Source organism: Agrilus planipennis, unplaced genomic scaffold, assembly GCF_000699045.2.
Source record: "Agrilus planipennis isolate EAB-ADULT unplaced genomic scaffold, Apla_2.0 scaffold199, whole genome shotgun sequence".
NCBI lineage: Eukaryota > Metazoa > Arthropoda > Insecta > Coleoptera > Buprestidae > Agrilus > Agrilus planipennis.
The window spans coordinates 170,003-185,274 of NW_020439011.1; the positions used below are offsets into that span (position 1 = coordinate 170,003).

The 15,272-nt window shown below is 35.7% G+C and overlaps 1 protein-coding gene across 7 annotated transcripts in view; it reads right to left on the minus strand.

Moving 5' to 3' along the window:
* Positions 1-15,272, minus strand: part of LOC108741291 — a 131,439-nt gene that overhangs the window by 85,263 nt on the left and 30,904 nt on the right. For 6 of the 7 annotated variants that reach the window (XM_018476050.2, XM_018476049.2, XM_018476048.2 and 3 more), the window contains exon 1: positions 13,618-13,906. The exons of the other annotated variant lie outside the window; for it this stretch is intronic. In XM_018476050.2, coding sequence (XP_018331552.1) covers positions 13,618-13,768 — 151 coding nt within the window. In that variant the 5' untranslated portion in view covers positions 13,769-13,906. Of the gene's footprint in view, positions 1-13,617; positions 13,907-15,272 lie in introns of those variants that run through there. 7 annotated transcript variants of the gene reach the window in all.

The window sequence follows — 15,272 nt, forward strand, 5'->3', positions numbered from 1 at the left end:
AAAAAAATATTCGGCTAAATACACGACAGCAAATACACCCAAATCCATTCATCACATTATCACTAGCAGATGGTATATAAGGTGATACATGTATCCAGGATAAGCTTTTAGAAGTATGCAAGGATGATGATAGAAGTTAGATCTAAAGGAATTTTCATAGACCTAGGAAATTTATTTTATATTTACTATAATACAATATAATTTTTGTGTCAATTCTTGTTACTTAAAGATTAGTTACACCAAGCCAGGTTCTGAAATTCCACATCATCTACTATTAGAGCGAAGTTGCTTCAAATGTCTCATTAATTAATTGTTACCAGGCAGAATTGTGTGCAAACTGTCCCCAGACCATTTATATTTCAAAGCTTTAAGTCAAACGATTGCTTGAAACTCATGAAACTGAACTACATCATTCAATGCTAGAAATTCCAACTATTCCCTATATATAGTGCGCACACTTATTCTACAAATGTTGTGCCTGACTGGGCCGAATCTCATGTAAATTTCAGCTTCAAAGTGACCTCATGACACCCGACTTTACAACATTTTACGACAAACTAAACTTTACGACGAAATAAACGTAGGTATCTGTATGTGATAAAAGTTTTCGACGAAATATCACTCAAGTATTGCTTGTATCATAGATTCGACTTTTTAATTTCAATTTTTGTCATATATTCGAATACGTTTTTCCTAGGCCATGTCAGTAAGTCGTCTGATTGTTTGAAGTGTTTGAAATGCATGTACGTCAAGCACTAACAGAAGGATTTTTCCGCAAATATTTTCCGAGCATTAAAGTCGAACTTTCTTTCGAGAAAGTGTAAAGTAATAAAAGCAAAGATACATCTTATGAAAAAGTTTATGTATCAGATTCAAGATATACGCATTTTGTTATCAGATGTCCCAATCAAACTACATGACACATGAAGAAACCCTTTTAAGAAATTGCAAACGGATTTCATAACTTTTTTTGTATGACCACAGATAAAGTATATAGAAAAGCATTAAAAGAAAAAAAAAAACAGATATTACTCGCTTTGGGTATATAAAGTTTCAAAGAAAATAATTGTTAGAGGAAGATGTTTATAAGTAGGTACTTGTAAATAGATGTTTCTTTCAATTGTCACATTTAAGAAGCATGCTTTTTAAGTAAGACTTTTATCGTATTCTTAAGTGTTTCATTATTTTTCTTTTATCTTACAAGCCGTTCTTTCTCAAAGGACTCTTGCTTATGTTACTTTTAATTTATGAATTACTATCAAACGTTTCAAAAATCTTACACCAATTATGCGTTGGCAAGTTGTTTCATTTCGTTTTTAATAATTTTAAGGAAACATACATAGGTGAAATAATTCGAAGTGGTCTGTATTCTGTCGAAACTGCTAGACGCGGATCGCGATTTCGATCTTTTTGGATCTCATCAACGCGTCGCAGGCAGCTCCGACAGAACACGACCAACTTTTACCTGCTGTCTTAACAGCGCGTTTTAGAAAACACTACAAATGGCGCAGTAAACGCCATCTGTAGCACGATGCTACATTTTAGGATTACGTATGCTCCAACAAGGTCCACTTGTGTGGATATCTACTAGCTGAAAACGAATCCCGGCGTAGCGAACCTCAACGTGATAGGCACGTTAGCTTAATCGAATAAAATAATTCCAAGTGGTCTGTATTCTGTCGAAACTGCCAGACGCGGATCGCGATTTCGATCTTTTTGGATCTCATCAGCGCGTCGAAGGCAGCTCCGACAGAACACAGACCAACTTTTACCTCCTGTCTTAACAAGTGGACCTTGTTGGAGCATACGTAATCCTAAAATGTAGCATCGTGCTACAGATGGCGTTTACTGCGCCATTTGTAGTGTTTTCTAAAATACATAGGTGAATTTATGTATGTGTAAGACCTAAGTTTATTTTGTTCATTTACGTGTAGATACGTATGGTTTTAGGTACAACTTGAATGCCTTCCTTCTACAAGATCTAAATCAAATTTGAAATGGTTTATCGTTGAGTTTGCTTTCATTGTTCTCAAAGCTTAGCTCGGTCTTGTCGTGAGTTTGCCGCTGTTAAGGAGTACTTCAAGTGATCCCCCATAAATGTTCGATGCAGTGTAAATACTAGTCAAGAACAGGCAGCCAAACCAGCAAGTTACGCCGGATGATATTTCTCCAGGGTCCATAAACTGCACACCATCCCCCAGATACAGTGACAGTGGGAATTAGTCGACTACTTTAAAGAAGGTAACGAGTTGGATGGCCTAGTTTGACTCTTTTCCTGTTTTCAAGACTTACACTCTCCTTACTCTCTAAATTAGGTACCTATTAAAGTGTGATACAATATTTATATTTTTGATCGGGCAACCGAAGACTTTAACTATTACTTTACTATCATTAAAGTTTTAGTGTAATTTTTAATGGTAATTGATTTACAAATTCAGTCACCGAAAGAGAATGAGGCTATGATCTTCTTATCTCATCCCTTCGTGTTATCATTTACTCCAACAAGGAAATTAGACAAATCTCAATCGAATGATTATTTAAACAACAATAATTCAATTGTATCATAAACCCCTTTTCCTAGGTCTAGCAGGGCCGGTCTAATGTGTTAGTAGACGTCTCTCTTCTTCTTGCAGAGTGAATGAGAGCTGACGAGGTAGATTCGATTAGTGCGCCATCTATTGAATATATTTCCTAATGAACATCTATTTAAAGCCTGCAAGATCATACTTCATATTTACTTATAAAAGTGCATTTCTAGGAAGGGGTTCTGTTTCCGGTGTGAAAGAACAGCCAAAGTCATTGACTATTAATAGTAAGAAGACGAATTTAAAATCAGTTAAGAAAAACAAGACAAGTAAATTAGGATAATCAGTGGGAAGTTAATCTTTCGGAGCGAACCAGTGCAATACGACCAATTAAGCTATTCCTTGATCCGATTAGCATATATTTGCGAATATAAACGGTCGAGTCGTAGCGGTATCAAGACGGTGCTGGTTGGTTTTCTCGGTGCAGGGGTTTTAAGTTAGTGACGTACGTACATATTTACACGAAGGAGGGCAAAAGCTCTTGTTTTCCAACCTAAAATATACCTGAAGTTTTGTTCACTAGGAATTTATCTGAATAGCTAGCTACGAACGGCGTGCACCTAGCTCTAGCCGTACGAACTTTGAAGTTGCGCAAGTTATTCATTGGAACAAAAATTACGACGAGAACGGCATACATTCAATTAAAAATGATGACAACACACCTACACATTCCGCCATATTTATACCTACAAGCTATTACTTTTAATTCTCTCTCTGTTGTTAATATAGAAGGAGTTTTCCTCGAGCAAGCGAATTATTTAAACTGGATGAATTATAAAACATCTTTGCCTTAATTTCACCCACAATTACATATCGTACTTTCCATCCAACAGTGATTATAACACTGAAGGTTTGAAGCAACCGGAAAACTATTATAGTACCTACATATAAATGCCCTTAATGAATCTATGTGCTATTTGTTGGTTCACTGAAGAAACTTTATTGATATAACCAGTGCAAATTATTTCAGAATTGTTGGAATTTTCAATTCCAATCAATACTGCTTTCACAGTACGTGAGCTTCAAATAATGACATAATAAATTAGAATTCTAACGTTAGTTCGATTGGCTGAAGATTCCCATTTTGATCTCTGTACACATACACGTCATACGTATAACGCTGACATTTCAACTTAATATCAAAAGACACCTTACTCCGAAATGCAACTGAAGATTTCTAACCGTCAACATTCCGGAAACTGCGCTAATAAATAACATTTGGTTGATTCATTTCTATTTCTAATTCAACCAATTACAAAAATAATATTAAAAGTACGACGTGCTACAGGAAAATCCTTCTCATACAAATAATAAAGTCCAGTAAATGTTATTTAAGGATTTTGAGAGGTATTGCGTTTTGTTTAAAAGATTTTGCGAGCTCGGTTAGTTTAGGAGAGATTTCAGAGAAGTAGGGGATATTTTCAGATAGACGGGGTTGAAAAAATACAATGCGTCCCAGACAAGTGACCACTCGAGACGACGTGACAGTGTAGGAGAGAAATTATCGATAAAAAACCTTTAAACTAGGGGAGGTCATTCTCGCCCGGAGCGAATATAAAGGTAGGAGACGAAAAATTAGAAGAAATGGCTGATTTTAGGTATCTGGAAAGTTAGATAAGTCAGGACCGAAGGAGTAGTAGGGATATAAAGGGATCGAGTCGCCCTCATTATAAAGAAGCCATTTCTGTGCTCGCGAACGGTTAATTTAGAAATTCAAAAAATGTTGTTGAGGGTATATGTTTGGAGCGCGGCGCTGTACGGGTGCGAAACATGGACGGTGGGCGCTGCGGAAAAGAAAAGGTTAGAAGCGTTCGAAATGTGGCGTTACAGGCGAATGATGAGGTTACCGTGGATAGAGAAGGTTAGAAATGAAGAGGTTTTAGAAAGAATAAGAAAACAGAGGACTCTAAAGAAGTCAGTAAGAAAAGAAGATAGGTTGGTGGGACACCTTCTCAGGCATGAAGGTCTAGTTAAAGACATATTAGAGGCAGAAACGGGAGTTAAAGGTAGGCCTAGATTAGATTACTGTTCATAAATACCTAAGGATGTGGATAGGAAAGAGTGGAGGTGCGTGTCCAACCAGTCTTAGGAATGACGACCTTATGATGATGACATAAGTAGCCCATGTCTGTTCGGTTAACGTTTTGCCTTACCTGTAGATGAAGGACAGACAGCCAAAAGTTTATTTAAACGAGGCGAAAGGAAAAACGCGAAATTGGAGTGGCAAATAAGCCTCTAGTTAGCAATAATTCATTTTGTAAAACATGTTTTTTTCATAGGGACATCAAGGGTTCTCCGCGTTAACAACAACGTAGGTTCTTCTAGATCTTATATCTGTTGTGTTGAATTTTTATGTGTTATTTCAACGATAACGTGAACGGGCTAAGTTGAAATTGTGTTGACATTCATGCATTGCGAAGGAAAGCGCTCTCACCCCCGCCAACCCTTGTCGAGAGAATCGCCGACTGCTCATTTCGCTTTCCGATATCTGATCGCCAAAACGTCGAACAAAACGGACAAGGTGGCTATGCAATTATTTTTATTCGGACCTTTGTCGTCCCTTCTACCAACAATAATTTATCTGATTCTCGCTAAAAGCATACTGCGACTTCTCACCGTTAAAACCAAGCATCATTCTTATTCCTTTTCCTTCAAACAACTTCACCCCTCATATCATACACGGCGGCTCAAACAATTCACTCGTACATCTCATCAATTAACTTCATTTGACAGATTGCATGAAGCGCCTTGGTGTAGGTGAATGCCAAATAAATCAATTGATTGACTTTTTTGGGACTCTTGAATAGGCACGTTTTAATTGCGGTATAGTTGGCTAACGAAAGCCCTTAGAGTATTTTATTTTATTTCCATTGCGTATAACATCGATCCCTCTTTAAAGGACTATCACGCGATTTAATAATTTAGAACTGGCTCATGCGCTTCCTCATTTCAAATATAACTTTCCACAGCTAGGATGTGCTGCTAGATACACGTACACCAAAAAGAATTGTGTCAACAGTGGTTTGTTTTCTCATATTTAAACAAGGGGAAGCCCAAATTGTTCCTTTCTAGATCAATGATATTATTATCAAATACAGAATCTGAATAATAATTTAATTAATTAATTGTACTGTATTTATTGTAGTGCTGCAAAAAATAAATGGATAAAACACAAAATTCCATATCAAGAGAGTCTCTAAGCTATCAATTAATATTAATACTAATATTACTGAAACTAATAGTTACTAAAGTAGTAACTGCCTTAGAAAAAGATCTTGGTCTCCTTTTTCTTTATCCTTGGAGGAGTTTTCTCATATTTAAACAAGGGAAAGCCCAAATTGGTCCCTTTTAGATCAATGACATTATTATCAAATACAGAATCTGAACAATTAATTGTACTGTATTTATTGTAGTGCTGCAAAAAATAAATGGATAAAACACAAAATTCCATATCAAGAGAGTCTCTAAGCTATCAATTAATATTAATACTAATATTACTGAAACTAATAGTTACTAAAGTAGTAACTGCCTTAGAAAAAGATCTTGGTCTCCTTTTTCTTTATCCTTCGATGAGTTTTTGGGATGATATCAACGGTAATAATAGTAAGTCTTGATTTGCGTGATACTCATGCAGGTCTCGGCTGTGCTGTGTCTCACCGTCTCGCATCATTATCATTAATATCACAGAACTAAGCACCTTTTCCTACGCCTTTGCAAAATTATTTAAGAAATCGATACCCTTTGAGGGCAGTCATGTTTACTAAGCGATTCGAAAGCTTACAAAATGCGATTTACTTCCTTTTTTATTCGGCACAAATTGAATTTGGCAAAGAAATTTGCAAAAGGGGTTGAAGTCTGTTGATTTCTAAACGACAAAGTCACAGAGATCGATGATAGGCATCGAAATGGCATAGTACTAGTATCATGTAAAATATTTTTAGGCAATTATAGGCTGAGTTGGTGTTTTGGTTTTCCACTTTACCAAATTTTGTATTTGCGACAGCTGTTTCGCCTTGTAGGATCTTCACATTACACTAGTGTTTGTTGTACTTTTTACTGTTACTTATACTGGAGAAAGTATTAAATATTTTTCTAAATATTTAATTTTCTTTTTCTTGGTGTTGTAATTGCTATTGTGATTGTATCTTTTTCTGATCCTGGGGTGTGATTTTTTCGCTAATATCTATCGTTGAACGATTGATCAGACACAAACGCATGTAACTATAAAAATGTTTTGAAAGATTACATGAATAAATTAGTGATTGATGCAGTTAATCATGAGTGGATTAAATCTTTTGCATACGCACTGATTCAGTTTCAAATAAAGATCAAATTGATAGTGGGTCCATCCCCTATCCTCCCAGTTTAATGCCACAGTCCACCACGCGTTTAACGGTGGATACTGATTTAATGACGCTAACTAGATACACGAAAGGGATAAACTGTTTCAGGTTTGTTTAAGGTTTCGCGTTAATGCATCCCAACATTCAAATTTATTCCGCAAATGTGCTGCTACCTTTTGAAGGCACCGCTTGAAGCAAAAGCTGATTTGGCTTATGCATCCATTTTATATCTACCGACCAAATGGAATTTTGACATTTTATGAAGACAAAACACTTTTCCACATCAGTGATTCTCACACAGATTCAAGCCCTTGATTTGTTTTGGAATTTTTTATACGCAACTAAGTAGAGTGAATTTTGATACGTTTATAGTTTGTATAATGATAATGGTTTGGTTTTCTAATTAAAAAACGAACAGAAAATGCGAAAAGGAGAAATATATAAATAAATTTAAATAGAAAATAGGACAATGAGGTAAACTAGGATCTTTTGTGTCTATTTCTTCTAGTAATAATAAAGGATAATTTTACGATGATCCTGGCTGTTTTATAAAAACAATTCCAGATACCTACATGACAAAAAAGAACTTGTGTATGTACAAAAAGGATCTAATTAATACATAATCTAATCTCTGTCTTTTATAATAAGTACTAAAATTTCCTTATGATATTCGGTTGTCATTAATACATAGGGTTGTCCGCAAAGCCATTTCGTTTTTTTTTTGTGGAAATGAAAGACAGTTTTCGTATAATTTCTCCTCATTTGAGGTGAAGATTTTACCGTCTAAAAAATTTTGGAGTGACCGGAACAAATAATAATCCGATGGTGCCAGGTCTGGAGAATATGGTGGGTGTAGCCTTGTAAANCTTGGAGGAGTTTTCTCATATTTAAACAAGGGAAAGCCCAAATTGGTCCCTTTTAGATCAATGACATTATTATCAAATACAGAATCTGAACAATTAATTGTACTGTATTTATTGTAGTGCTGCAAGAACTAAATGGATAAAACACAAAATTCCATATCAAGAGAGTCTCTAAGCTATCAATTAATATTAATACTAATATTACTGAAACTAATAGTTACTAAAGTAGTAACTGCCTTAGAAAAAGATCTTGGTCTCCTTTTTCTTTATCCTTCGATGAGTTTTTGGGATGATATCAACGGTAATAATAGTAAGTCTTGATTTGCGTGATACTCATGCAGGTCTCGGCTGTGCTGTGTCTCACCGTCTCGCATCATTATCATTAATATCACAGAACTAAGCACCTTTTCCTACGCCTTTGCAAAATTATTTAAGAAATCGATACCCTTTGAGGGCAGTCATGTTTACTAAGCGATTCGAAAGCTTACAAAATGCGATTTACTTCCTTTTTTATTCGGCACAAATTGAATTTGGCAAAGAAATTTGCAAAAGGGGTTGAAGTCTGTTGATTTCTAAACGACAAAGTCACAGAGATCGATGATAGGCATCGAAATGGCATAGTACTAGTATCATGTAAAATATTTTTAGGCAATTATAGGCTGAGTTGGTGTTTTGGTTTTCCACTTTACCAAATTTTGTATTTGCGACAGCTGTTTCGCCTTGTAGGATCTTCACATTACACTAGTGTTTGTTGTACTTTTTACTGTTACTTATACTGGAGAAAGTATTAAATATTTTTCTAAATATTTAATTTTCTTTTTCTTGGTGTTGTAATTGCTATTGTGATTGTATCTTCTTCTGATCCTGGGGTGTGATTTTTTCGCTAATATCTATCGTTGAACGATTGATCAGACACAAACGCATGTAACTATAAAAATGTTTTGAAAGATTACATGAATAAATTAGTGATTGATGCAGTTAATCATGAGTGGATTAAATCTTTTGCATACGCACTGATTCAGTTTCAAATAAAGATCAAATTGATAGTGGGTCCATCCCCTATCCTCCCAGTTTAATGCCACAGTCCACCACGCGTTTAACGGTGGATACTGATTTAATGACGCTAACTAGATACACGAAAGGGATAAACTGTTTCAGGTTTGTTTAAGGTTTCGCGTTAATGCATCCCAACATTCAAATTTATTCCGCAAATGTGCTGCTACCTTTTGAAGGCACCGCTTGAAGCAAAAGCTGATTTGGCTTATGCATCCATTTTATATCTACCGACCAAATGGAATTTTGACATTTTATGAAGACAAAACACTTTTCCACATCAGTGATTCTCACACAGATTCAAGCCCTTGATTTGTTTTGGAATTTTTTATACGCAACTAAGTAGAGTGAATTTTGATACGTTTATAGTTTGTATAATGATAATGGTTTGGTTTTCTAATTAAAAAACGAACAGAAAATGCGAAAAGGAGAAATATATAAATAAATTTAAATAGAAAATAGGACAATGAGGTAAACTAGGATCTTTTGTGTCTATTTCTTCTAGTAATAATAAAGGATAATTTTACGATGATCCTGGCTGTTTTATAAAAAGAATTCCAGATACCTACATGACAAAAAAGAACTTGTGTATGTACAAAAAGGATCTAATTAATACATAATCTAATCTCTGTCTTTTATAATAAGTACTAAAATTTCCTTATGATATTCGGTTGTCATTATTACATAGGGTTGTTCGGAAAGTCATTTCGTTTTTTTTTTGTGGAAATGAAAGACAGTTTTCGTATAATTTCTCCTCATTTGAGGTGAAGATTTTACCGTCTAAAAAATTTTGGAGTGACCGGAACAAATAATAATCCGATGGTGCCAGGTCTGGAGAATATGGTGGGTGTAGCATTGTATCCCATTCAAGCTGTAAAAGCTTTTGGCGAGTGACCAAACTTGTGTGAGGTCTCGCGTTGTCTTGGTGAAACACTACACCTTTTCTGTTGATTAGTTCTGACCTTTTCTGTTGAAGTGCATCATTCAGTTTGTCCAGCTGATGACAGTAGACTTCCGAATTAATCGTTGTGTTATCCGGTAAAAGCTCAAAAAAACGATTCCTTTAAAATCCCACCAAACGGACAGCATCACCTTTTTTTGGTGAATATCGGCTTTGGAAATGGTTTGAGCCGGTTCATCTTTTTTGCTCCATGACCTCTTGCGTTTGACGTTGTTGTATACAACCCATTTTTCGTCCCCAGTGATGATGCGCTTCAAAAACGGATCATTTTCGTGACGTTTGAGAAGCGAATCGCAGACGTCAATGCGGCGACACAGATTTCTCTCTATGAGAACATGGGGAACCCATACATCGAGCTTCGAGGATAATCCCAGGCCTTTCAAGTGGTCATAAACTGTTGAATTTGATAAATTTAACCTCAATCCGATCTCACGTGTTGTTATTCGCCGGTTCACATCAACTAATGCCTTTATCGCGTCTTTATCAGCTTGCATCTTCGACATCAAAATTGCCGGATCGAAATTTAGCGAACCGGTTCTGGCACTGGCGTACTGTCAACACACCTTCTCCATACACATCAGTCAATTTCTTTCTGGCTTGAACAGCATTTTTACCCTTTCTGTAGTAAAACAGTAAGATATGTCGAAAATTCTGCTTATCGCTCTCCATATTTAAAAGGGCACCAACCAAAAACTACTGCGTAGAATTAATTGGAATTTTTCACACACAAGCCTTGCTATATGAGCTCTCAAAGCATATAAAAATTATACGGCTTAAATGTGAAGTTGGGTGCAAAAGAATACAATTAAATCCTCTGTCGGGAAAAAACGAAATGACTTTCCGAACAACCCGATATCTATGATAAAAGAGTAACAATTCTATAACTGATTCCATACGTCCGTCGTCTAGAAAGACAAAGTACTCCTAAAGGAACTTTGTAAACTTAAACGTTTGCTATTTCATTTTCGTTCTGGAGAACCCTTTACGTTCTTTTTTCTATGGCATTGCGCCACTTCTCGCTTACGTATTTCCGCTGATTAAAATAATTTTCTGGATTCGTCAGGATGTCTCATTAGTCAGGCAGCGATGAATATGCGGTATCACAGCGGCGCCAGCCCTCGACATCTCTCTATTGCAATACAATGAAAAACATGCACAATATTATCTACATCACTGATTTCATTCACCCAGACGGTTATTATTCTCAATGGCAAAAAAGACAACAAACTGTAACAAAAAAAACTAGAACATTCAAACCTTTAGTAGAGGAAGCTGCAATCGATCTAATAAAAATGATTTCTTTTAAGAATAATGACGATGAAGATGTGTCAGTAGTAGTCATATAGATCCGTTTTTTAGAAAAATGAAACGAGAATCGGATTTTGGTTTTCTTCCCTTAAAATAGCTTATTGGAAAATAGCGATTGCTTTCACAATCAAGCGGTCGGCTGTCGTCGGTACCCCCGCGACGTAACTTAGTTTTCACCGGTATTTGGCGACCGCAAATTTTGTTAAAGCGGACAAAGAATTGATTTCATTCTTAAAATGAAAGGTAATTGCAGCCCATTCCGTGATGATTGAACTGCCTTCAAATTAAATGAAGATTATTATCAATACAATTACTGTAACCGGGACGGTATGTACAGAACCTCCGTCGATACTTTTGAGTATTTACTAACTTTTCAAAGAATTGTACTTTTAATAAGTGAACGTAAGTTATAACTTGATTTCTCGCAATCTCTCAACGAAGTCATCATAGATAGACATATTTTGCTTACCTTTACAAATGCAGTCGTTATTTTAGGTCAGGTTAGGTTGGGTTACAGCAACTTACCTGAAAAAAAAAATACGAAATATTAGCACAATATTAAAATGAAAAAATAAATATGGCTTCCAGTATTTGTCGTTTTACTTATTACTCATAAGGTTTATTACCTTCTGAAGGCAATGAAAATCGTATACCTATCTAAGCACCTATAAGAACGATAGATTTTCCGATATTGTGGATTTAACGTCAAACATCAGGTATCAGAATAAAAAAGGCAATAGCTTAAGGGCATTAAAGCTGTACTGGCTTTTATGGATTTTTTCATAAAACTACAGTTTGTTTAAAGCTAGCGAATGCCAGCAATGTAAAAACTTTCACTTGACTGACTATATTCATACAGAGACATTAGAACCTGAGTTTCAAATGAATCATTAGAGTGCTTTCCTTTCCCTTTTCATCACGATCTCAAGCTATTATATACCTGTTCGTTCTTCGAGCGTTACTCAAAAGGATACGAAAACAAAGGAAGTGTAGAAAAATATCGGGAACAAAGTAGATTCCTTCAGGAAAAATATAACAGCGCAAATACACGTTCGAATATTCTCCCGGAGCGAATCGGTTATTTTAAACCTAAATTTCAATGGAAATTATTAATGATGCTTTGATTGCACAACTTCAAACCCCTTAATACTATTTCGCTTTTCTGTTGCCTTCAAACGGAAACTAGCAAATTAATACATAAATTCCATAAATATTTTATACATTATTAATTAATTTTACTAATAAGTTAACAAGATAAATAATATATTCAATAGATTACGACAAATATATAGCACCCTCTAATGAGAATATATAGGAATTAGAAATTACATCCATCACAAAAAAAAAACAATTTTTTATTCAAAAAGAGTGCTGTCGCTTAATTGTAAAGAGACAGTTCGATATTTTTATGTGTGATTTTACCTTAAAATTGGCTAACACACAGTTCATTTAGATCGCATCGCACTGTCAGTGTTATTGATCCCATACCGGATATCAATCAGTAATGACGGTACCTAAAAGACCCGTTTAGATCTACATTCCACGGAAATACTGTCAATAATTTAATGCTTATACCTACCCGTCAAAAGCACTGAAATTAGAAGTCAATTTTAAAACTCTCTCGCTAAACTATTATCTCTATTGAAAAACTTAACAGCAAACAATTTTACTGACAGAAATAAAGTAAAAACAGAAGGTATATCAAAAATGATTGACGAATTTGATTGGTTTGTGGATGTGGGTATTCAAATTAAAATGTAACGTCGCCTCTACCATTAAATTGTGCAAGTATTTGTCCAAATCCACCAGAAATCATTATTCTTTATAAACAAACGTGTATTCGTGAAGATTGTTTAGTATTTAGTCAAATAAAAGGATGCAGAACTAATTTCTATGATTTATGCAAAGCATTAAAAGCTAAAGCGTAATTGGAAGAGCGAATGTGACCTTTCGAAGCATGACCCCTCCGTCGCTTCTAAAACATTTATTAGAGACTAAAAAGTTTGGAAAGTTTGGTAGCTCACGTTCAATAGAACTATTCAAATGAAGAAAAAAGTCCGCATTTCAATTGAATAGAGAGGTATCTAAGTAAGAACGTAGTTCTAGACAACTAAATTAAAGGGAACAAGTTGGTCAGACGGAAGGGGTACGATAAAATAAAAAGACCATTGTTATGTTAATCAATCAGTTGCGTCGCAATTATTTTTATTTGAAGCAAGAATGAATAAAGATACAGATATATCATCGCTTATCGGTAAAATCGCAAGTTTTTCCCCGGTTTTATTGTACTCTTGTACGTTTCCTCCTCGATCGCTTGAAACGGTTGTAATTTTGTCGCCGGTGACAAACGACGAAAATAAAGAAAAAGTGCGCTCGTTCGCTAAATTGCTTCCCGAACCTCGAGACCAAAAGATACAACGACGCTCAGTTTGATTTATAACGAATTCCTTCAGGTAGTTCCCTACATCCACACCTGAGACCCCTATTCTATCTAGATCTTGTACCTGTACGTTCTGTAGATGTAGTGGTCAATGAACTAGTGGTAGTCTGGACCACCGTCGGAAAAGAACAACATTCTCTCTCTGGATGCTCGCTGCAGGCCGCCCAGCCGAGGAAGGCCAGCAGCCAGAAGAAGCTGCTTTCAATCGCAAACATACCATCCGAAGCTTGGCACCAGGATTTCACATGGCCACGAGCATCACCACTATTGGAACACTCAAACACTGCAGCAGTTATTACCACACTATTGTCCAAAGGCACCTGCAGGATGCCTTCGTGCCATGAAGAAGAGCATCGTCTCGGATTCGAACATGTGACAATGACGAGCGACTTTGAGTGTGTGCGGACTCCACAGAAGGTGAGGGTGAATTACGCCACGAGGTCGAAGACAGCGCACAGCCCTCAACCCTCTAAACTCGCGCAGCCCCTCTAACTTCGGCACTACATGCGTTACAATACTACACCACCTTCGATTTCCCGAAATAAACGGATAACACTTTATTATCAACAAAAAAACTCGTACAACAATCTTCACTTCCTAATCTATTTCTTATTTTGATTTTATTTCGAAAACACACAAACAACTTTCCTCAATTTTTGAACAAGATCGAATAAATCACACAACAACTAAAGCGAAATCTATAGTCCACGAAACAAACAGAAAAACTAAATTATTTTCAAATTGTACCGACATATTGGGGTTCCATCAGGTGACAGTTTTCTACTATATCTATATATATATATATATATTTGGTTTAAGTTATAAGAGCATTACGCTGTTATGTAAACCAGTTACTTCCAAAAACTGACAGAAAAGCTAAGCGATTAACTAACCGGCTTGATAAATTCAACGTTTATCCTTAGCAGGTTGCGTGATAAAATGCATTAAATTTTTTGAATAGGCCAACATTCGGTATGAATTTGCGCCATTTTACGTCACTACTGAAGTCTTTCAGTTAAGGAAGGGAAAAGTTTTCTGCGGGAATTTGTCGCTGCTGAGAACTATCAATCAACTTTGTTTGCCCAAAAATGTGTTAATGGAAGCAAGAAACTGAGCTGAATGGCGACATCCAACACAACCTTGCAATTATATTTATTTAAAATTAAAAAGCAAAAGGAAATCAAGAAATTGATAAAAGAACCTTCAACAAAATAGCGCAAAACAAGTCAATAAATCATAGATTAACCAACATCATTCTCTATTAATTAAACCTAACAAAACCCTACCTAATACCTAATTGCACATTAAATTTGAATATAAATGGCAGTGAAAAACCCAACAAAACCAAAAAACATAGACTATCTGTAAACTGAATTGAAACTACAGCGTCAATTTTAAAAATTTATCAAAAATAGGAGACAATTACATGCACAAGTATGTTTCAGGGCAAATTGTCTTCACGAATATCTGAGCTTTGATTTAAAACACATCCAGAATCCAACAAAACATACACTACATGTAGGAATATGGGTTACATTTAGGTTCAGAAGTTGCTACAACAGCATATTTTCTCTGTTCCACCTATCTTACGAAGTAGGGACAGAAATCCACGACCCCAAGGTTTTATAGACTTCTGGTGATCGATATAGTTTCCGATTTGATTAGCTTAGCAATTCGATGATTCAAAATCAACAAGGATAAAACTGAATGCTGACGCAC